This window comes from Poecilia formosa, unplaced genomic scaffold, assembly GCF_000485575.1.
Source record: "Poecilia formosa unplaced genomic scaffold, Poecilia_formosa-5.1.2 Scaffold78, whole genome shotgun sequence".
NCBI lineage: Eukaryota > Metazoa > Chordata > Actinopteri > Cyprinodontiformes > Poeciliidae > Poecilia > Poecilia formosa.
The window spans coordinates 1,889,008-1,912,415 of NW_006800017.1; the positions used below are offsets into that span (position 1 = coordinate 1,889,008).

At 39.3% G+C, this 23,408-nt stretch overlaps 2 protein-coding genes across 4 annotated transcripts in view; one reads left to right on the plus strand and one right to left on the minus strand.

The window, feature by feature from the left end:
* Positions 1–780: 780 nt before the first annotated feature.
* Positions 781–6,941, minus strand: dnaja3a (DnaJ heat shock protein family (Hsp40) member A3a). Of its 2 annotated transcripts, none has more exons than XM_007556383.2 (11): positions 6,692–6,939; positions 5,885–6,021; positions 4,849–4,932; positions 4,145–4,339; positions 3,901–4,053; positions 3,671–3,818; positions 2,600–2,664; positions 2,338–2,466; positions 2,131–2,246; positions 1,939–2,036; positions 781–1,461 (listed from the first exon to the last, which is right to left on the minus strand). In XM_007556383.2, exons 1-11 carry the CDS (start codon positions 6,897–6,899, stop codon positions 1,439–1,441), a joined length of 1,356 nt encoding a protein of 451 aa, XP_007556445.1. In that variant the 5' UTR covers positions 6,900–6,939; the 3' UTR covers positions 781–1,438. The 2 variants fall into 2 exon arrangements, with proteins under 2 accessions (XP_007556445.1, XP_007556444.1); XM_007556382.2 differs by lacking the exon at positions 781–1,461 and adding an exon at positions 1,670–1,812 and having other exon boundaries at positions 6,692–6,941.
* A 623-nt stretch (positions 6,942–7,564) lies between these two features.
* Positions 7,565–23,408, plus strand: part of LOC103141000 (mitochondrial import inner membrane translocase subunit TIM16-like) — a 112,051-nt gene continuing 96,207 nt past the window's right edge. The window contains exons 1-7 of one of the 2 annotated variants that reach the window (XM_007556386.2): positions 7,565–7,729; positions 9,085–9,181; positions 9,870–9,947; positions 10,282–10,352; positions 10,964–11,150; positions 12,105–12,181; positions 19,069–19,119. In XM_007556386.2, coding sequence (XP_007556448.1) covers positions 7,670–7,729; positions 9,085–9,181; positions 9,870–9,947; positions 10,282–10,352; positions 10,964–11,150; positions 12,105–12,181; positions 19,069–19,119 — 621 coding nt within the window. In that variant the 5' untranslated portion in view covers positions 7,565–7,669. The remainder of the gene's footprint in view (positions 7,730–9,084; positions 9,182–9,869; positions 9,948–10,281; positions 10,353–10,963; positions 11,151–12,104; positions 12,182–19,068; positions 19,120–23,408) is intronic. The other variant, XM_007556390.2, reaches the window with a different exon arrangement.

A 23,408-nucleotide genomic window follows, 5' to 3' on the forward strand; every position in this document is an offset into this window, starting at 1 on the left:
CATATTTTTCCCCATTTTTTTCGTCTTTACTTGTACAGCTTGAACTTTCTCACTGCATGATGCTGCCACTACCACGTTTATTTTGTGGATATAGTGTTCATAATCATAATGCAGCATTCCATTTCCTCCACATGCGTTTCAGAGCACCATGCAATATTTTCCTTCCACTTCACTATTTGTGTTGGTCAATTACATAACGCCTCAAAATCCATTGAAGTATGTGGATGTAATGTGTAAGTTGGAGTATAATTTTGGAAGGAAGCGGAAAGTTTTCCCCCAGAAAACTTGGTATGCCCAGTAGTTGGGGCTGTTGTGTTTTTGAGTTAAAAAATGTCTAAAGTTGACAGGAAATTTGAAAATATCACTTGATGATTATGTGTTATTGGAAAATTAATATCTGAACACCAACTATAAAATCTTAAAAAATGCAAACATAAAAAACCCCCCAAAAAACCCTTAAATAAGCAATGCTAAGGGTGGTGGGGCAACAAGTAAAGCCTGGTGACCCGCCAGGCTTATAATACACAGTGGAAAACCCTGAAAGCAGCACAGCCTCAATAATGTTAAAGTGACTTAATCACTTATTAAAATGGATAATGACCAAGATAAAATGATCAGATGTTCATAAATAAATCATCCTTTGACTTTTTTTTAAATTGTTTTTTACACCCTGTACTCTAGACAAAAAATGCAAACAACCAAAAACATTCAAGCAGCTCTAAGTTGACCTACGCTGGTAGAAATTCTCCACACAAAAATATGACACTTAAGAGTTAGAAGTAAAACAGAGGAGGTTTTATTTTTAAAACCAGCCCATATATTTAAAACTATACAGAATATAGTTTAGAAATAATACATGGTTGAATTCCTGTTTTACTACTGTTACATAGAATTTTAGAACTGTTCAAAACTAAAAATAATTGACAGTTTACAGTTCAGGAAAGCTCGTGTGTCAAATTATCCAACGTATAAGACCTTCCTGCTTAATCTGAAGCTGTAAGCAGACGTTCAACTGTCAGAGCTGAGTAAAGAAGTGTAAAAATAAAAACACAAGGGTCACATTGTAGTGAGTTAGCAGGATTTAATCCTAAACAGACGTAACTGTTTTTGTAGTTTTTTACTACAATAATTTATTACTTAAATGGTATTTGCCTTTAGATTTGCATTTTGGTAAATAGATGACCAGCATGCACTGAGTACTAAGACACACTCTGCAGTGTGGTGCGTGGTGTCGTTGGCAGACTGGCACATCCGCAGATCCACGTCAGCAGGGGAGCAGAGAAGATGATCCTCAGGATTTTTCACTACAGGACTGGGTGGAAAGCTTCTTGGTCATCCATCCAAAACAATAAACCAACACTCCAAGTCTCTCAGTCTTCTGACCCTCTTTACATTTATACTGTCCTTGCTTTGTGCAGTCCTCTTTTCTAAGTCGGGCTTAGTTCCAGGAGGATCTCTTACCTTGGGACAAAAAATAAAATAAAACAAACTTAAAATTGCTGCTCTGTAAATATGACAGTCGGGATGCTATTAATTAGCTGGACGTATAATTCAATGCAAGAGAACATGCACAACTGTCTATGACAGCCACAAACCAGATGACTATGAAGTGCCATGTTTTGTACTATAGCACACATGGAGACGCGTCTAAAGCAACTACTTTCCACAAAAAGCCATACCCGGTTTATGGCTGTCAGGAAGAGCTAAATAATTTCTTTAACTTGGTGAGGAAGCCCTCCTCTTTCAACTCTGCTTCCTTCTCGACATGCCTCCTTTTCCCTGCCTTAGACTGCTCACCACTGCTGCCCCCACCTGGACAGATATTAACACTGCAACTAAGTATAACTTGTGTTGCAAAAATTCCCATTTTTAATATGGATTTTCAGTAGCTGAGGGAGGGAAAAAAAGAACTATCTTGGAGTGAGACGGTCTTCATACCTGTGCTGGTGTTGGTGACTCCATTCACCGTCCCTTCTACATCGGTCTCATCCTCAGCGAAGCTCGTTAAAAGAGATTTCTGTCTATCTGTCAAAGTCCTACAAAAGAAAATTCATTTAAAGTTGTATTTTGGAAACCTCACAGTTTTCCAGTGAACTTTATAGAGAAACAAAGACATCTATGGAGTCTCACTTTGGTATTTTGACTTTGACGTGGATGTAGTGATCTCCAAAGCCATAGCCACTGACGCGAGCAATTCCTTTCCCTGACAGACGGATCCTCTGGTCAGTTTGGACACCTGCAGGGATCTGGGGATGAAAGAAAAATTGCCTGTGGATCTTTCAACTGTTAAAGTATGAAGCTGTACATTTTAATCAGATTAAGTCTATCTCTACTTACTGACAAATTAAGCGTTTCATAAAGTCCTTGTGCTCTTGCTGTGCCTCCCAGAATGGCTTGAGCCACAGAGACGTAAAGATCAGAGTGAATGTCTGCACCTTCCCTCCTGAACACAGGACTCTTTTGGACCTGGATAAAATAAAGATTATACCAAAGAGTCCAACGTTTGAATGCAGCACACTTTATACTGTCTGACAAATGTTAAACTTGAAATTCACACAGGATAAGTTCTACTCATATCGTCTTTGAAGTAAATACCAACCCGAAATGTAATGAAGATTTCCTTCTTTCCGACTGGCATTCTGACCGTCTGACCATCCTCCACTCCTGACAGGGGAAAAAGTACAAACAATAATTCAGTTTGTTTTTAAAATCCTCTGAATCTTGCAGGTGAAAATTTTAACCGTCTCCGAATCATCTGGTTCCTGAGAAACGTTTCAGAGCTTTGCACCATGACTCAGTATTTTATTTTATGCAATAGACTGACAAAAACGTTTTGCATAGCAGTGAAAGAATTGCTGCTAAATGCCGAGCGCAGTTGACATGATGGTGGCAGCAGGATTATGCTGATAAAGATCTGTGTACCGAAGCTCAAAATCAACTCCTTGACCTATTGTCAGTTTTTAGACAACACTTTCTTCAAACAGTGGTTCAGGTCAAGAAGACACAGCAATCAATACCCTTCTCAAAACAAGGAAAGCTTGACTTTTTTCCATGTTGGAAGTGAAAAAAAATCTGCCAAATGAACTACTACTTTTTGTCAATAGTGTTTTGTTTTTTTTACTCAAAACAAAATCCTATGTTTTGCGTAAATATTACTTGTGAGTTTTCTCCTATTCCAAGCGTATTGAGGTATTTGCACTAGAAACTAAAATACTTGGTAAGATTCTGTTTTTGCAGTGTATGCAGGACAAAGCCAAGTGCTCCTCTGCATGGCTGGCCACTTAAGGCATTAAAAATGAAAAGCTTCCCTCTTCCTCATCTCACCTGAACCCAATTGAGAACTTGTGAGCAGTTTTTAAACTGGAAACTTTTCCATTAATATTGGGCACAAAAATTAAAGAAAAAAAGAAAAAAAAAAAAGAAATCGGACTCAAGGCAAACAGAACCTGCAAGAGGCGTAAAGTGGTGTTTTTAAAGTGCAGCTGCAGAAGTGCTATGAGGTTTACTTATTTATTGAACCGTTAATGATTAACTTCAATGTTACTACAAGATTCAGGTATTCTACTAAATTTCCCTGCTCAACTACGATAAAAAGAAAGAGAGGAATAATTTAGGCAATACAGACTTTGTGAAGGATTGGGAGCTGAATCGATACTTGAGTGTAACTGACCTGCAGGGACAGGAACAACCACAGTCTTCCTCTGCTTGGTTTGTCCAGATCCACGGCAGGTGTTACAGGGAGTTGAAATAACTGTCCCTTTCCCCCCGCAGCGCCGGCATGTAGAACGCATCACAAACGGTCCTGTGTTTATCGTTTCCTATAGGTACGGGGAGAGGTCTCTTTTAGAAGTATAACCTAAAATCGCATAGAAAATGGAAACTTCATGTAGGAGTTCTTACCATGCCGGAGCCGTTACAGTGGTGGCAGTGCTGAACCTTAGTCCCCGGCTCATGGCCTTTCCCATCGCAGCGCTGGCAGGTTGCCTCTATGTTAACAGACATCTCCTTATTCACTCCCTTTGCTGCCTGGGTGAACGTCAGCTCCATGATGTACTGCATGGAAAACGGAGGGAACTTCAGAAAAGGTGCTAAAAGGCAAACAGCTGATCGCAGCGTTGCTTGGCTTTCTGTAAATCTCACTAACCTCCTGTGGCTGATCAAATATGGCGTTGAAGTCTCCGAAGCCACGGCCTCCCGAGAATTCTCCAAAGATTTTGCGGAAAAGCTCCTCCGGGTCCACATGGCTGGCCTGTCCACTCCAGTACTGCTGCTGTCCTCCGGCCTGACCCGCCATCCCGTACGTGTCGTACTGCTTCCGCTTCCCTTCGTCACTAAGCACCTGAGGAGATATAAAGAGCAAGGGTTAAATCCACATTAAAACTCATAGACGAGACTTTTCCCACCAAAACACAGGGTAATCTACTTTACCATACTTGGTAAAGTAGATTTTGTATTTGACGGGGTGTGCATAAGACTGACATGACACTGTCATAAATGTGAATGTTGTCATGAAGTGTCATTCGGTAAATAATGACACTTTTAATGCAAAGTTGCTTTAAAAGTTGCTTTGGAAGTCCATTAAAAGTGCTAACTTTGCATTAAAGAGTAATTATTTACAAAGTAATACAAAGTTGACACTTCTAATGGACTTTTAATGCAACTTTTAAACCAACTTTGCATTAAAAGTGTCATTATTTACCGAATGACACTTCATGACAACATTCATAAAGGCTCCTTCATATTCATGACAGGCGCTGTGTCATATTTATGACAGTGTCATGTCAGTCTTATGCACACCCCGTCAAATAAAGTGTTACCCGATATTTATTGTAAGAACTGAAAGCAAACCTCGTATGCTTCAGCCAACTGTGCAAATTTTTCTTTTGCTTGCGGGTCGTCTTTGTTTGTGTCTGGGTGGTACTTTTTGGCCATCTGTGAACAAAACAAGACAAAAAGTAAACATCAACTTCTGTGATTCTTGCTTAGGTTGCCATTATGCATGTCCTGATCAGGATTCTGCCCCCTGCTACCAATCAGATTAATATAGGAATGGGCATTTCCAGATACACAGTCTCAGCCCAATACTTTATTAAAACTGATGCTATGTATACATGCATAAAAGTGGCTTTAAAGTGTGGCAAAATAAATGACAGCAACAGATATTTTGTCTCAAAAGGAGCTTCTGCAGGATAGCCTTGTGTTTAGCAAACAAGTATATGCTGAAGAGCTAGTCTACCGATAGCATGTTTTGTCTGTTTTGATATGACCCGTTCATAATTCCTCTCGTAATATATTTCAGTGTAGTTCCAATTCATTACATTTCCTACATTGACTGTAAACATTGTAAAAGTGTAAGACTGTTAAAATGCCAGAACCAAGCTGATTCCTATGTGAATTAAATATGCTGCTGGGCTTAAAATACATGAAAGTAGGCTGTGATTTTATTTTTAGATATTAGACCGCACCAAATTGCAGCTCCGCATCTCTTTGGGATTGAACAGACACAAAAATCCCAGACAATAGGGATCTAGAGTATAGCTACAATATTTATATGTGCAAATTCACATTTGCTTGCATGGATAATTTTGAAAGCTGATACATTTTAAGTGCTAATAGTTCACTGTCTGCAGGTCAATAATAAATTTGGCCATTTGGATGGAATGTAGCTGGTCTTGATGCCACAACTTATAATTTTAATAGCCAAGAAGCTAAAGGCCACAGTCAGTAGTGAAGACTTTGTGAAAATATAGAAAATGTCAGGCAAATGTTAAGTTAAACTCATAAATCAGCAATAATATTGCACTGCCACATTTACCACCATAATTTCATATCATAACATTGGGAGTTACAACTACGCCAAGCTGCACATGAGGCGAGATCAAACCTGGTAGTAGGCTTTCTTGATCTCCTTTTGGGATGCGGTGCGAGGGACTCCAAGAATCTGATAGAAATCCTGCTTGCTGCTAGAAGAGGCGCTTGTGTGGAAGGACAGCGTGTAGAGAGCATGGGGCGACTTCAGACCTGAACGTTGGCCAGAAAAGTCAGAGGGTAAGTAAATGACATCTAGAAGTGTTACAAAGTTGCAAAGCAGCTTATTTTTCACAGTTCTCAGTTAAAATGTTCAAATTTGTTTGGGTCTCAGACCCAAGACCTATAAAAGTCTCTATAAGCTTATATTGCAAAAATGTTTTGTTCTGATTTTCTTTTATTTTTTTAAAAATAATTAATATATATGCGATCAGTAACTGTAGTAAAAAATGACTTCAAAATGGCACTGAACTTTATTGGTTAAAAATAGGGTAGTGTTAAAGGATTTCACTAAACTGTATAGAACTGATTTGGCACTGCTGATTTTGCTTTATTGTACTTGGAGAGCAGTCAAAAAAAAAAAAAAACAATACAAGCATAACTTGCAACAGTTAAAGTACAAACAAAATAGTCTCGTCTTTGCTAATGTCACTTAAAGACTGCAAAGTTAGCAGGTGTGATTACATCACATTTTTATCAACTACTTTGAGGTAGTTCGAGGTACATGTATAGATGTTAAAACCTTATTTCATCGTTGTAACGTTTGTAGTTAGATATTAGTTTACGGTTATCCGATTATTTTAGGCCGTGTCACTTGAGTAAAATGATATTATTATGGTACATGTAGCTTAGCTTATTTTAGCTTAGCTGATGTAGTTCTCACCTGACAGCCCTCTCAATGTCAACGCTTTTCCTGCTCCACCGCAAAACAAGCTGCCCCCACGCCACAACTTCTCGGCTCCCACAGTAGAAAAACTCCGGAGGTTTCCATGGTCAGAAGACAGAACGAAACCGGCAGCTCTTCGAGGTCCAGAGGACACGATGACTGCAATCCAGCGTGAGGAGCTGCGAACGGCCGAGGACGCCATCATGCCGACAGTCACCACCGCTTGTGAGACTGCGCATGCCTGGGAAAACGGTGTGGGCGTGCATAGGAAATAGGGAAAAAATAATAAATAAAAAAAACAACAAAAAACGCTTTTTTTTGTTACTTTTTAGTAAATTATACGTCAAGCACTATAGTTTTTCAAAAGAGAGGAAAAATATATTTATTTGCAAAAACAAATCACATGAAAAAAATTGATGCAAACGTTTTATTCTCCGAGGCTGCACGTTTTGGAACACTGTGTGGTTTAACCACAGGATCGTACGTCGATATCGCCGCCATATTGTGAATGGCATTTTTTTTAGACATGCAAAAACTTCTAAAATCCCGGTCTGTTTTACAGTTTTGGGTTCGAGCTACTGTATGTGTTACTATATGTGGTCTGTTTTGATCAGAGCTTGGCAGGTCCTAGCTATATGTACTCTGTTACATTTATTTTAATAAGTTCATGAAAAAATATTTGTAGGGGTACAAATATTGACACACAAAAATACATCCAGTCTGGAGAGTCTTCTGGTTCGTGGTTTGTTTTCCTTTTCTGAGTCCCCAGGAAAAAAGGTCTACAACTGTCACTCTACTGGTCTGAAGGGGAAATCGAAGACACCGCCCAGTCGTTCGGCTCGGCTGGTAGAGCAAATCGAACGAACACCGCGCGGCGAGCCAAAGCTGTCAGCTGCAGCAGCGGCAGCACTCTCAGCAGTACCAACCAGCTCGACAGACACCCGGAAGGCACGAAAGTCAATTTGGGAGAGCATTATGAATCGTTTTAAGACCTCCAAATTCAAAAACACCACTCCGAAGGTTGCCAAGAAAGAGGTGAGTAGTGAACCCGCTTCTGGATAGAAACAGTTCTCTTGGCTAGCACTAAATTGCTGAGCTACTTTTGGGGAGGAACGCCTGCCTGTCTGCTTGCAAGGGATGTTGAACTTCCTGCATCTGGGAGCCTGTAGTAAAGAGAAAAATATGAATGCACTTGCTACTAGTGCCTATTTATATGTATTTGTCAGCCTTGTGGCTGCATTTCAGCAGCTGACCTTCGTCAGACGTTGTAATGAAACCCATTGTTAAGCTTTTGTTTTACTGATTTGTAATTTTCCCGTTGCATTTGTTGCCCACTTTTGAGTTTTGTTGGGATGCCGCTGAGATTTTTTTTAAGCTCTCAGCCATGGGGAAAGGAACGTATAAATTTCAGTAATCGACATGTCTGGACCAGAATTCATGTGTCTTGCATACAAATAAGCCTTTGAACCCATTAGTTCCAGGTTACAGCGCCTGCACAACCCGTGTATGGAGCATTTTATGCAATCTACTGCCTCCATGCAGACAAATGAAAGCCTGGCATGCACACACCCACCCATAATCGGTGGATGTCCCCCAGTCTCTGCACACGCAGCAGGTGGTGCCTTGCTCCTGTGAATGCTGAAGCAATAATTCTTGTAGGCATGTAGCTGTTCCGAGCCATGTGCTTTCATTTCAAAACGCAATGCAGGAGCAAAAATAGGACGGGAGACGTAAGGAGCACAGTGAGGCAAGCAAGGAGCGGTTTGAGGGGCTTGACAGGAAAATAAAGACGAGTGGGTGTTGCTTGATTGAATATTCATAGATGAGTTGGTCCAGCTTTCGTTTGAGGGAAACAGACGCTCTCTTGCAACACTGCCGAGCCAGTTTCTAATCATCTATGCAGATCTTGTTGAAATGTCTTTGAGGTCTTAAGTGAAAACAAACCAATATGCAGCTTCATAGGAAAACAAAAAGAAAAGATTATTAAGTGTTCCCGGAGCAAAACTATTAATGCCTTCTTTATTCATACTGTTAGAGTTGCTTTTTGTTGTTTTTTGTCCAGCAGCTTAGCAGTAGTTATTGGAGCATGTTGTACACACATGCTGCTCTTGCCATGTTAACGTTATGTAAGACCTTTCTCTGCTGTGCAGTGAAAGGAGCACTTCCATTTCCTCTGCTCTGTGCTCGTTCTAAAACTCTAAAGTGTGTGTACACTCAGCTAGATCCTTCCTGTTTATCGCTGGCTTCTTTTTCTTTGACGGTTGTTGCACCAACTTGGTCACATGCTCTCCTCCCTGTCATTAAGCTCACACTTTTTTCTTCCCATGTGTTTCTTTTTTTCCGTTCATGCGTGGGTTTCCTTATTTTTGCCTCTTTGTCTGTAAATGTAGGGATGGATTAACAATATCCACGCTGGCTCCATCTCCTGCCAGGGGAGCCACATCACAGCAAGCTCCAAGCTGGTGGCTTTCAACACCGATCAGGCTGGTATGGCTTTAATGTTGTGGCAAAATCAAAAACACTGTCTTTAGATCAGACATCTGCAGCTGTTACGAATGAAAGATACATTTTGCCCAGTTTCCCTGCAAATGTTGTTGATGACTGCTGAACTCCCTTAAAATTAAGATAGCCTTGCTTATATGTGGAAAAAAAGAAGCTACATGTAAAAATGAAAAGCAATTGTCTTGCACGCATAAGAACAAAAAAAAATAAGTCTAAACTCCTTTCATGAGCACATAAAACAAATTTTTCATTATGAAAAATATTTGATGCAAACTAAACACAAAACAGAATTGCTCCAGTTTTTTTCCCATATTTTTTGTAAAATGAAAAAGTTACATTGAAATAAAAAAACACATTTTGAAATTAACGAAAGCTAATATAAAATATACCCTTCATAAAAAAATATAAATCTGAAAATCTATGTTCCTAGATGCTCTTATTCCACTCCAGTTTCTATCTCTTTCTTTCCAGTAAATAACTGTAATACTATTTTGTGTCGGTTAATCACATTGAAGTTTTGGGGTTATTTCACATAACAAAATGTGTAATGGCTAAAGGGGTAGGAGTTATTTTTCCAGGCAGTGTTCAGGCCTCATGAACCTTTTTTTGGTATCAGTAAATGGGTTTTATTGTGTGATTTCTGCCAGGTTTTATGTACTGCATGTCTCTGTAGGTGGTGGGATGGTGGGCCTGACCTCAGTCAGCCCTTCCGATGGCCAATGGACGGTCACCCAGATCTCCTGCCATTCTGGTACTTTTCTCTGTTTTTGTTTAATTTCATGTGATGCAAATAAGTACATGGGTCATCACCATTCAGATTTTGTGAGTGCTTATAAACGATGTGCTTTTTGTTAATACCAAATTTTTTCTGAGTTATTTAGTATCTTAAAGCACATAAAGAGCCACATTTTGTGCAAAAATTATACTTGGAATATATCTGACGTCCTGTGTAGCTTATCTTTAATGAGTTAAGAACATATTGTGTTTTTGTAAAATAAAGAAGTGCAGACAGTGTCTAAAAATAAAAGCTTGACAGATAGGACCCATATCATTGTTTTTAACTTGAGTTTTCTTTTCTCCTTCAGATCTGGTGACTGATATGGACTTTTCTCCCTTTGATGAGTGTCTCCTGGCAACCTGCTCTGGGGATGAAACGGTAAGCTCTGCAATGTCCTACTTTCTTCCCAACTTTGCCATTATTTGTCCCCTTTATCTTTCTTTCCCTACCCTACCCTTCAGTATCCTCCAGAATATTTTTTTCAATTCCCCTTACTTCCAAATGTTTTCCTGACATAAAGTTTTTTGAGATCTCAAAAAAAAAACAAAAAAAAACAGGAACCTCTTACGGTCTATTATGCACAATCCAGACCTCATTGTATTTTAATTCACATTGGAAACCTTCCCTAAAACCTTACTGAGACCATCCGTCTTCTGACAGATGTTATGGCACAGTCTTTGTCTGGTCTGAACGGAGTCATAGTTTTGTTGTAGTGTCATAAAACATAAAGTTCATAATTAAACCCTATAGCATGACTTGTGTATCTGAATCTGACATTTCCCTGTGTTAAATCAGTAGTCATCACCTCTAGCTGTCTTATCTACACTGAGAAGAAAATGAATTGGCATTAAAACCTTGACAAGGCGATATGGTCACCCGAATTCTTCACCATTCTAGATGGAGAAGAATGTCAAACATTTACTAAGACCGTTGCCAGTAAAAACAAATAGGAGATATTATCCTCACATCTGACAGTCCTGTGTGTGCAGGTGAAGCTGTGGCGTTTGTGCGATCCAGAGCAGGAGCAGCCCAGCAGTCCTGAACTGACTCTACAGCCAGGTCAGGGCAGGCTAGAGCTTGTGCACTTCCATCCCACTTCCTCGGGCCTGCTGGCTGTTGCAACCACCAAGTCTCCTCTGATTTGGGACACCAGCAGGCAAGATGCGCCTCTTGCAGGTAATCGCATTTAAGTTTCTGTGTGCCCTGACGAAATTAAACTACGTGTCTCAGAAAGTTTTGTCTCGTTGTACATTATGTATCATGTCTTCAGTCTATGTCAGTTAAAGCCATGTTCATGTTGTTTTTATGTGTAGCAAAAATATGTATTTGGTCTGGAGTGAAGCAGTAGGTTGGCTTTTTTTTTTTTGCTGGAGAATGTCTGACTGACCTGCCTACATTTTACAGCCCTGTGGCTCTGTCTAAGTGCTGGAGCAGCAGAGGTAATGTTTTATTTCGCAGTCCTGAGGCTAATCTCCTCAGGCTGGCCTCAGGATGCACTCACTGTACTCTGGCCTCATTCACCCCCCTACCCCCATATTTTGCTCCCCTACCACAAACACTGCACACCCACTCCACCTCCCCATGACAGCTGACCTGGCTGCTGTTCACTGCTGATCCAGCATCTCATGAACTGCTCCCTCCACAGAGTCTTTCATTTCTTTCATTTGTTGTTGTTATTTTGTGGTCAAGGGGAAAAAAATCTAAGTTTTTTTTTTAAAAAAAAAAAAAAAAAAGAGTAAATCTTTATAGGAACACCCTTTATTTTTCATCCGTTTGTTTCTTGGTGTTGCAAAGAAACTTCTCGCACGCTGTGCTGTGCTCTCTTCTGACACAGCAGAGTTTTGTACATCAATGCTTAAACTTTTCACACATTCTTATGTAAATCATCTGCTCTGTCTTTGTCCTTTTCTGAATTGTTTGGCTTCATCTTTCCTTGTTTTTCTGTGGTGACGTCTTCAGAATATTATTTTTTTTTTTTTTGTCACGTCTCTGTGTTTGTTGTCATTCTTTGTTCACCATTCGTGTGGTCATGCTTCCTCTTTTTCCTAAACTTTTTCTGTTCCTGTCTGATCTTTATCTTGCTGTGTTTGCTGTTCCCTTTCACCTTAAATTGATCGTCTATGTTCGCAGCCTTGGAGCAGCACAGCGACCAGCTGCAGAGTCTCAGTTGGAAGCGGGACGGCTCCCTTCTTGCGTCTTCCAGCAAGGTGAGGCTAATTCAGTGCACCAAGATTAGACAGGAGACATGAGCATTGCCTGATTTGTTTTAATTAATCTTGCAAATAGACAGTTTCACATAAACGTTTAAGATGATCTTGAGACTTATGTTTTGAGAATGGCTTTGGCTGCTCTTCTACTTATTTTGTTTTTTTTCTGTCTTGTATCCTTCTTAACTCTATAAGAGATAATAATGTTCATTTGGCATTCTCTTTTTCTCAAAGTTGTGCTCATCCATGTAAAATGCCAGGATTATAGGATGTTTAAAAGGAAAGTATTAATCATTTCAAAATTTTGCTCTACTACAGTATGACATTTATCCTGGAAAATAAGCAATTGTGAGGAAATATCTAAAAACAATAAATAAAAAAAGATGGCAATGACCTTGATACACACCCTCAAATGTTTATATAAAGTCTTTTCAGTTTACGTATAACATCAGTTATATTAACTACAGGTAATGCTAATAAATAGGACAAGATTACAGAATATATGTAGGAAAACATGGACATAAAAAACTTGACTTTCCTCCAAAATTTGTTGAAATGTTGAAAGCGAAGAGGCCACCAAGAAGCCGTTAGCAGCACTGAACCAGCTACAGAGAAATCTGTGTTTTACATGCGACAACAATCATTACTTTGCCATATGTTTGGACTGGAGTGTAGAGTTACAAGACGGATAACAAAATGTCCATATCTGCCTAAAACCTGTAACTGTAATCCTGAGTTATGGTCAGAAAACATACTACATTATTCTGTCATGTTGCTTCTCTTGATTTGACCTATTATATTGTATTGTAAAAGTGATTTCCATTGCATTTAATTGAACAGCACTAAAGACCAATCAGTTTTGAAACCAAAACTATACCACTTTTATTAGAAACTGAAGGATGAAGACAGATTTGATCTGTATAGCATCCTCATGAATCCAGATCCACATCCAAGTCAACAAAAGAACAACTCCTCCAGACAAAAAAAAAATGTTTTTAGACTGATACATTACCTAAATCTGACAGAAAATATACTGCTCAAAAAAATAAAGGGAAGATTTCACTTTAATTTTGTGTGTGGCTCCAAATCCAGGCCTCCATTGGTTAATAAATTTGATTTCCATTGATGATTTTTGTGTGATTTTGTTGTCGGCACATTCAACTTTGTACAGAACAAAGTATTCAATGAGAATATTTCATTCATTCAGATCTAGGATGTGTTATTTGAGTGTTCCCTTTATTTTTTTGAGCAGTGTATATCTTGTCTGGAGATTCCCAGACGATTGGTTTGGTGAACTTTTGCTACATAAAACTGACAAATACTGACTTGTGAAGATGTCGCATGGTAATGGAATTCAACCTAAGAAGATTGAATGTTTTAATTCATTAAAAGATGCTTCAGCTAAGTATTAGATTGAGCATGTGCACACTTATCTAATGGAGTTCCTAAACTTTATATATACACATATATTTCTCCATTGAAAGGTTAGTTTCTTTTTTAATGAAATTTTACAGGAGATGCATTGCATTAAATGCCCAATCTTTAGTCAATTCGCACAACACATTTTCACAGTTTTTTTTTTTTTTTTACTAAAATTGGCACAAGAGTGACCTCACAAAGAAAAGAATGGCAGAAGAACTTTTTAAGCATTCCTAAAGTCCTGAAAAAGTAAAAGCTATGATGCTTTATACTTTGCTTTTAAAGAAAGCAAAGTAACCATTTAAAACCATCATTTTTCATTAAGAGGTTTATTTGGACCCAGGAGCCATTTGCTGCAGTTACAGGTTGTCACCACTAGATGCTGCCACTGAACCATATCCACCTTCTCAGTTTGGAGAATTCAATCAAAATGTCAACAAGGTGAAGCTCATAAAAGAGGGCGGGAATGGCGTTCAGCATTGGATTAGGAATTATTGAGACTTTTTCAAAGGAAAACGGGGGGAAAAACTTTGATATCAGTTCAATGTAAAAACTTTAATTACCAGTTTTGTTACAGCGGTGAAATAGTAATGCCAAAGACATTATTACTAAGGGCCTGAGGAGATTTCCCTAAATGAGATTGGAAAACTGCTTGGAAATTAAGAAACTAATGGAAACAGGCTGTGTGTGAAGGTTTAGTCACTCGGGGTTGTAAATCTGTCTCATCGCTATCTGACCTTTCAGTCCCTGTACCCAGCATAGCTTAATGGCCTCCTTGGTCAAACAACTTTTATGTTGCAAAGCTTCAGTGTTTTACACATATTTATGTTGAACATCGTAAACCGTAAAGAGAGGGTAATTAATTGTACAAGATAAAAAGGTCCTTCTCTATATTAATGGGCTTTCTATTAGGTTATCGTGAATTAACAGAAAGAAAAAGACGCGATTAAAATTGTTCTATAAGTACAATGTGGGACGTTAATGTAAAGATACTGCTCAATAAGGTAGAATATAATTTAAAAGTTATTTTATTTCAGTAATTGGTTCAAATAATGAATCTAATTTTCATGTTTTTTTGTGTTAATTCTTTTGATTAGCAATGATCTTCTGTGGTTCACAGTGCTTGTTGAGTCTCAGTGACTTTCTGCTTGACAGCTGACAAGTCAGCATGTTTTTACTGGTCCTATGCAATATTCTAATGGTACTACATTTTGATAAATTTATATCTATAAATTCTCTTTCTTTATTCATATTTTTATGACTTGTATTGATTTTAATAATCCTAACTGACCTAAAACAGAAACGTTAAGCTTGATTCAGTTATTTGAAACATTAGGATGATTTTAATTATTGAAATTAACTTTTTATTGATATTCCACTTTATTGAGATTCATGTTTGTTCTTTGACTTATATCTTATTACATACCTAGAGTGACCTTCTCTTTGCTTTGTTTCTTTGTTGAAATCTCAGTGGCTGATGGGAAAATTTGTGCGAGGCCACTGGATCCTACATTAGACCATGTGCAATGACGTTTTCTCATCCTTGAGAACAAATGACCTTTGACACAGAAATGTACCAAGTTCACCTATTTAATAGGTATGATTGTTGGTTGGCTGCCCCTAGTTTGTCTCTTTCTGACAAGTAACAAATTACTCCAGCCATCACAGGATTTGTCCAAACCATGACATTCCCGACAGGATAATCATCCTAATCAGAGCTACAAGCTTTACTGATGCAGCCTGAAAGATCAAGACACCTGAGAAGAAAGTGTGTGTGTGTTTGAGGGCCTCTGAGTTTTTAGCCATGTTCAACTCGGGTGTCATTTAACTAAAAGGGCCGCTTTCACTCCCTTCAATTGGAGTTATTAAAGCAAATAGAGCTTGCCAACATGTGGGTCCAATCCCCAGCTCCTCTGTAGGGTAAACACTGGTGCATGGGCCTTGGGTGGGGGAAGATGAAGGGAATACCCCGTCCCCGAAGAGCAGTAATCATGACTGGCCTCATTTGGACTGAAAGAAAGGTGTATTTATGGCACGTGTGTAGGAGGGGAAAAAAAAAAAAAAGAGAGAGAGATTCTGTAAAATGCAGGCAAAGCTACAGGTAGTGTGAGTGACAAACAGGATCAACTATTATGCTGCCCAGACACCATGCTGTAACGAATACTAGATAAAGAAGCTACAGTCTCAGCAGGCTTTGACCCGAGTAACCACGGGAGACTGGGAACAGCAGTCTGGCAGTGCCGTCTGTTTGACGAGTGCAGCGACTGATGGAGAGCGCTGCCGGGTGAAGATTCCCAGCGTCTGTGTGTGTGTTCGGTGCGCAGTGAAAACTCATCAACGGCAGCTTGAGAGTGACGCGCCGCCTCTTTGATTAAACAGCTGCCGCATAAGCACACCCGCACAAATCCAGACGCGGCCATGCAGGGCTCCCATCTGTGCATTTATGAGTTTAGGTGGTATGTGTTTTTCCATGTGTGGTGTTGTTAGAGGGATAAGAGAGAGTGATTGTTTGTTTGAGTCTGTGCATTTATGCAGTTGTTTGGCGAGCACTTCTGTTCATGAATAGCCCCTCATTTGTGTATTTGCACAGCCAGATATTGTCCTCCTTTGTGTGTTGTTTGCACTGCAACACTTTGGTTGGTTGTGAGACCCAAAATGCTCACTACTGTGCACCTCTGTGAAACACAGTGTGTGTTTTGGATCACAGAGTACCAGAATTTTGACTATTTCTCAGTCTACTACAGCAGACATAGACAGAATACTGTTAATTTATTTGAGTGTTTTAGCACATCATTATAAGAAATGCTTTGGAAATCATTTGGACAAGTTTGTCACACTTTCTTTGGATGTTTTTGGTTTCATGTCTTTTGGAAAAGTGTGTATACTGCTCGAGCAGTTCTTCACTGTGTCTCTCCAGAACTGGGAAACAGCATCCAGGAATAGTTTTAGGGAAAATAACACACCACCGTGTAAGACGCCCAGGAAAACTGGGAAACCGCATCGGTCCCTAGCAAAGTATTTGCCATAATGTTATGTTAATTCATGTAACAATGCTTACCACATAGTAGGGATGATTTTCTGCCATAGCTATTAGCATTTAAGTAATGAGATGAATTTAAAAAAATACTCAAACTCATCAGAACTTTAGACATGTAATCATTTATGCTCTTTTTAAAATTAAATTGACTTTATAGGCCATTATGAGGATCTATCCTCTATTTATATTTTTATGCAAGTACATTTGTATTTAATTATTCCAAAGCATAATTGAAGGTAAGCGAAGTAAAATTTTGATAATAGTTTCTGAACCATTCTAAGCTCCAGTTTGTCCCAATGTTTTGTTTGTTTTAAGAATTTTTTTGGCTCGATTTCCTGTTGTTTGATAGTGAAATAACAGAAAAAGGAGACTGTGAGAGAGGAGAAAGACATGTTGCAAAGGTCGACAGGATGAGGCTCGAACCTGTGATGGCCGCATTCAGGACTGAGGCCTCTATATATGAGTCGCACGCTTTGCCCGTGCGCCATCACTGTGCTCTGTCTCAATGTTTTTAATTGGGTTTGCAAGAAATAAATTTACTAGAATTGTTAACTAAAGCTCGGTGGAAAGAACAGGTGGAGTCTTACCCAAAGGACATGAGGAGGAGATTTGTTTGAGTGTTGTTCCTGGACTGCTCTCTGAGCCCGGAGCTTACTCCCAGGTCACAGAGGCCTGAAAACAGACCTGGAGGGGCATCATATTCGTGGGTGGGCTGCACAAAGACAAGTCAGATACCAAAAACCACCCAAAACAAAACGGTTCATTATTCATACCAATGTTTACTATTGATGCCAAAAATTGCAAATAGATGCATCTTGCAATTGCAGAAAGGATCAGAGTGGAGGCGAGGTAACGCTCTGTTCAAATTTTTCCAACATGTGTTTTTATGTGAAAGGATAGCAGGATAGAAATCACAATGATTCTTGCTCAGTGTGTCCAAGTGGAGTTTTCTGTGTTATAGTCAGCCTCCTGATTCCCTTTGACATGTATATGTTAGGTGTGGCATGGTTGAGCCTAAGTGCTTAGAAGCATTACCTGCTATCAGCTCCATGTGTCAGGCGGTTGCTGTGATCATAGTCACACAGCAGTATTGAGTGACACGGCTGCAGACACATGCGTCCCGCACAGCCTGATCCCATTAGGCATCATTTCCTTTCAATCACATACAGTTCCCTATGATTGGCTGCTGTGGCGGAGACTGTGTGTGTGTTTTAATAGACTGGGGTCAAGGCATATGAGGGCACAGAGAGGTCACTGGATTTCATTTGCTGATGGTGAATCAGTGAGATTTTTGCTGATTGAATGACTAAACTCTGAGCAGTTTTGTTCTTTGTTTGGATTACGCTAACGAGGAGGGACCACTTGTTAATACTTTCAGTATGCATCATTAATATTCTAGCTTTTTATGTGGGTTGCATGAAAATTCTATTGCCAGCTGAAAAGTCTGTAATTTCTTCCACATTTTCTTTAAGGCAATTTTGAAAATCCTGAACTCAAACAAGCTATCTGACCTCTCTTACGTGTTAAACTTCTTACTCCTCAGCTTGCCTCTTATGTTATTTCAACTTAACTTCAGAATCTTTGTATAAACACAGATCTGGGAATGAAAGTAATCCTCATGCAGAACAAAGAACACCTAGGTTTTAGAGTTTAGACTTATTTGAAATTTATTTGATTTGCTCGCTGGTCGGCTCAGGGTTCTGTGGTGCGTTTAATAAGCCTACAATACATACAGCACGGAGAAAGCCAGATGAAAAAATGCAATATCAAGTTGTGTCAATCTTTTTATTGTCTCAATGGAGGAATTAGCAGCTTATGCCAACATGAGGCATGTGAGAGTTTGATTCAGGACTCGGCATACAGCCATGGCTTGTGCTATGGCTGCACCCTCATCACACGCACATTGGACTGGCATCTCTCAATTTTATTTGTTGCAAAGCTCTTTGTGTTTTGACTGATATTTGCATTCTGACCAGATAATTTTCTGACTGTATCAAAAAGGATCTAATCAATAAGCAACCTTATATGATTTCCCTGCCATACAGACATTTCCATGATGAGACCCCTTGCACATAAACCTCCGATTTAAAAAAAAAAATGGGGGAAACGTTTCTATGTACATTACATTGTATTTGTGAAATATTTTGAAAGCCATGGTTAGGTTCCACTTCTACCATCTTTATGTACCTTATTCTGCCAAATACGACTGTAATAAATTTGAAGTGATCCAGCAATGTTTGGAAGGCTGTTGAGCTCCAAGAGACTTAGACATTTAATATATCTAGCAATGCCTTTACATATGAATGTTACTGATCAAAATTTTTGTTTTTTTTTCCATTATAAACAATGTCTCATTTACCAGTACAAAGGTTTTTTATAGCCCATTCCATCCCTTTTCTTTTGTTTTTAATCTTGCTTTCTTCTCCTGCAGGACAAGATGTTGCGAGTGTTTGATCCCAGAGCCCAGTTGACACCTGTTCAGGTAAGACCACCAGACTTTGATAAATCATAGGAGGAGTTATGGTCTTCTTGGTCTGTTAGTAAGAAAACTCCTTCCTTTCGAAATCACTGTTGTATGGGTGTAATCACCACTGGTCATTCACCACTATTGGTAAATGATTATATAGTGGTCATTTACCAATAGCGGTGAATGACGCTAATCGTTAATGCCCATCGCTAATAGGAATTAGTGATTAGCAAATGTTTTTTTCCCCCCATAATGTATGTACTATGCGTGTTGACAGTATCATGGGTTGCTCCCACTGGCCACTCAGTGACTCATCTTGCTCTAATTTATGAATGTGGTGCACATGGTGGAGTCCCTGCCCTCAACTTCCCACGGTACCCACCCCTCTCTGATACAGTGTGAACTCAAATACTCCCTTTTTTTTAATTTTTTTTTTTACCCTCGATGTAAATCTCTCACTGACCCCCACATCTGAGCCAACGGTTGCCATCACAACGAGCATCAACGGGAAGGCAGAGCTGTCAAGCTGTTTCGGAGCTGAGAGGAGAAGAAATGGAAGTGTCACGAGAGGCTCCTCACCGTAGAACAAATATTCTCACATTTTGGTGGTGGACCTCCCAGTGTGTTTTAATTACTGGGATGCTCAGCCCGCCTCGTGGGCTCTCTGGTTTTGTAAATACGAGGAATCCTGCGAAAACACCGCATGCCAGAGCATATTAAATATCGCATCCCAGAAATACCTGGGAGGCACATCAGCTTGTATGGCAATGAGAGGGGGAGCGTATTTGTGTGTTCACACTCTGTGTACTTGTGTGGACTCTTTCATCTGTTTACACTATGTGCTCAACCGTGCGTTCTTTATTTGTTTTGAAACTTTCGAGATCTCTCTGAGAAGCGTAGCGAAGATTTCTGATAGTTAACGGCGCTCTCTGTTGTCTGAGCTTGCAATGGGAACTTCAAAGCTTTTCTTTGAAATACTCTGCCCAACAAATTATTCAGTGTAATTCAAATATAATTTAAATGAGCTTTCATGTAACGTACTTGATACTATTGAAGGGGTGATTGAGTTGCGTACTGTTTCTGGTGACAGGGTAAAAGGACATCATCTTCTACAATTTCTAAATCTGTCTTTTTTTTTAAATTTAGCATCAAAATCAAGGCAGCAAGACACTTGATCAGCTATTTTGTCATATACCCCATTATTTTAGTTCAGCAGTTGTGAATTAGATGCATTGTGCATGAAATGTATATTGCAAGGTTATTGATCACCTGCATTGTTACATTTTGTGAAATTAAGTTATAAATGACCACAAACTGTTTTATTCAGAGTTATCTGTGTTTAATCTTAGAAAATCCAGTCCAGAGTGTAATAAAATAGATGGGAAAAGCTCAGGAAAGGAAGCATGGAAAAGTACACCATGCTTGTTCCATTCGAACCCTGAGTTAAGTTTTCTCAACTTCCTCGATTTCTTTGCATAGTTTCTGCATGATATTTGTGTGTGGGCTTTTTTATTAGTTTTTTCATGATCAAAAGCTGAAAAAATTTCTGTATTCAATCAACAAATAATTATGATTAACAAATCCCAGTTGCCAGATTGGCACCCACAGAAGTTCTAATGAAATAGTTGGTAGATTTTATTCATTTCTACCATATTTGTTTGTGCATTAGAGGGTTTGGAAAGTTTTGCTTGTTGAGTCATAACTTGTTTGGTTAGAATATTGATATGACTTTACACAGTGGCTCAATTCTCTTTACGAAGTGGGAAGGATGAGAGAATGGGCTCATGCTAAGTGTTTGGTACAGTGGCGGGTCTGTGATGCTGTGGGTCAGTTCCTCTCTGGGAACTTTCATGCCATAACTCTGATTTTTAAAGATCAGTCATTGGAACTGAAACTAACATGTGCCGTCTTTGAGTTTTCAGTAGGACGTTGATCCAGAACATGGTCAAATAGATGAAAATGGGTCACCAGACATATCAGCCCTCTTCCATGAGCGTCCCAAGCAGTGGGCCAAAAAGCTGTGAGATGAGCTGAAGAGAAGCAAGCATGACAGTCTAAAGAGATCATGCAAAGGGGAAAGGCCAAAGACCTTTGTTTGGATGCTTTATTCTTGTGAAATGTAGCAGGGGAACATGAAAAACTTTGTTGTCGCCTTACTGTCACAAATGTTCTTTGTCAGACTACAAAGAGTCTTTGGTTACTTTAGTCTGCTGGTTTGCTAAACAGCCTTAGAGCCAATTTGAACTGCTTTTCCGCTATCTTAATGATTTCTCTTCTCCCCAAACTCTTTGATTTATTCTTCCGCCCTCATTACCACAGAGACGACCAAGATGTGCAGATGTGATTCAACCCACTGTCCTCTTCACACGGCATATGACTTAACCACCTCAGACCTTCAAAAGTTGAGGCACAGATTTAAGTTATTAGAGGGTTACTCTGGTCCTCCTTTTTTTTTTCTTTTCTCCCCTATCTCTCTCTGAAACTTTGAAACACATCAGGTCCAGCAGTCGGAGGCTTTGGTTTTAAAGGCCCCGGAGAACAGATTGGGAAGAGCCTCACCCTGACAGCTTTCAGATGTGCAACTGTCTCTGGAGAATGGGAGAGCCACAGCAGCTCCAATTAGCACCCCATCTGTTGAAGAGTGGTCAACAGGGTGCGGATGACAAATCCTTAACACGCTGAAATGTAGGAGTACAGTAATTTGATTGTACAGGCCAACAAAGCTGCCGAACACCATAAAACATGACGGAATACAGCATTTCTCCTTTTGCTGAGTGGTTTCAGCAAGATTCCTCAAAGTATTTCTTTGTGCCTGATGTGAGGACAGTTGTAAAGCACATTCTCTAACTTGCATTTTGATGAGTAAGTATAAAAACGGCAGGAAAAAGGCCAGCAGGGCCACAAAGAAAAATGAGAAGGCCAACGCAAGGGCCAAACTATTCGACTTTGTAGCGATTCTGGGAGGTCCGGTTGGCTTCTTACATGAATTACAACTAGTTGTCCTCATCAAGAGAAGCCACAAGTCTTCCTGAAAATAGTTCTGGGCAACAGAAACCCAAGAAAACTGGAGCTTGTTAAAGCAAGTCGGAGATTTCACTTAAAATGCCTCTACAATAAAGAGCTAAATCACAGTTAATGGATTTTACCTGATTCAAGATTCCTTCCAATGTGTTTAGTAAGTAATCCCAGTATTTACATAATTATGTAAAGTTTGTTTTCACTGTACACAATCTTGACCCTCAGCCAATTATTTGTAGCATTGACTAAGATTGAGTGGAGAGACTTTGTGAACACCAAATTTAAAGCACTGCCACAGATACTTTATTGGATTTAGGTCTGGACTTTGACTGGGACATTTACCATAAACCATATGCTTAGATCTAAACCATTGTTTTGTAGATCTGCCTGTATGTTTAATGTTGTTATCCTGAGGACAGGTAAAACTCTTCCTTAACTCCAAATATTTTTAAAGCCTCTAACAACTTTTCCTTCTGAATTGCCTTCTGTGAGTTGCATCATCAAAACATAATTCTTCTACCACCATCTTATGCAATGTGCATGGTGTAAATTTTCCACCTTATGTATTGATTAGCATGTTGACCAAAAGCTCAGTCTTGATCTCATGTGACAAGAGCACCTTCTACATGTCTGCTGTGTCCTGTAAGTGTTTTCCATCAGCTATGTACTTGAATTTCTTATGGGGTTTTTTCAGCAGTGGCTTTCTTTTAGCAAAATCTTCAAGAAACCTCGGACTTGTACAGCTGTTGTCTTGACCGCTGTTTGTTGTTAAGACAACTAACGGCTGCTGTCTTGACTGATTTTCTCAGCTGATGGATCAGTACATCTCCACCAGTTACCATGGACCAACTAGCTGCTTCTCTGATACCTGACCTGTCCAGTTTAGCCGGACAGGCATCTAGGATACCATTTATGTTTCATGTTTTTGAATGAACAGTTTTCAGTTAGGGTAGGGTAAACGACGTTCATATTAAATTTCTCTGTTCGCTGAATGCAAATCGACACCACACTTTTTTATTTTTTACATTTTATCTTTGAAAGGTTTTGAAAACCATTCCTGGTTTTCCTTCTACTTCACAATTATGCACCACATTCTGTTGGGCAACCAAATACATCCCCAATAGAGTGCACAGAAGTGTGTGTTTGTAACATATAAAAATTAAGTCTCGCAAAACGGACACTTTTTAAAAGCACCTGTGTTTAGAATCAAATCTTCAGGGACATTATTGATAGTCTATATTTTGATCCTGATTCAGAGGCTCTATGACTGAGTCAGCCTGCTCTGA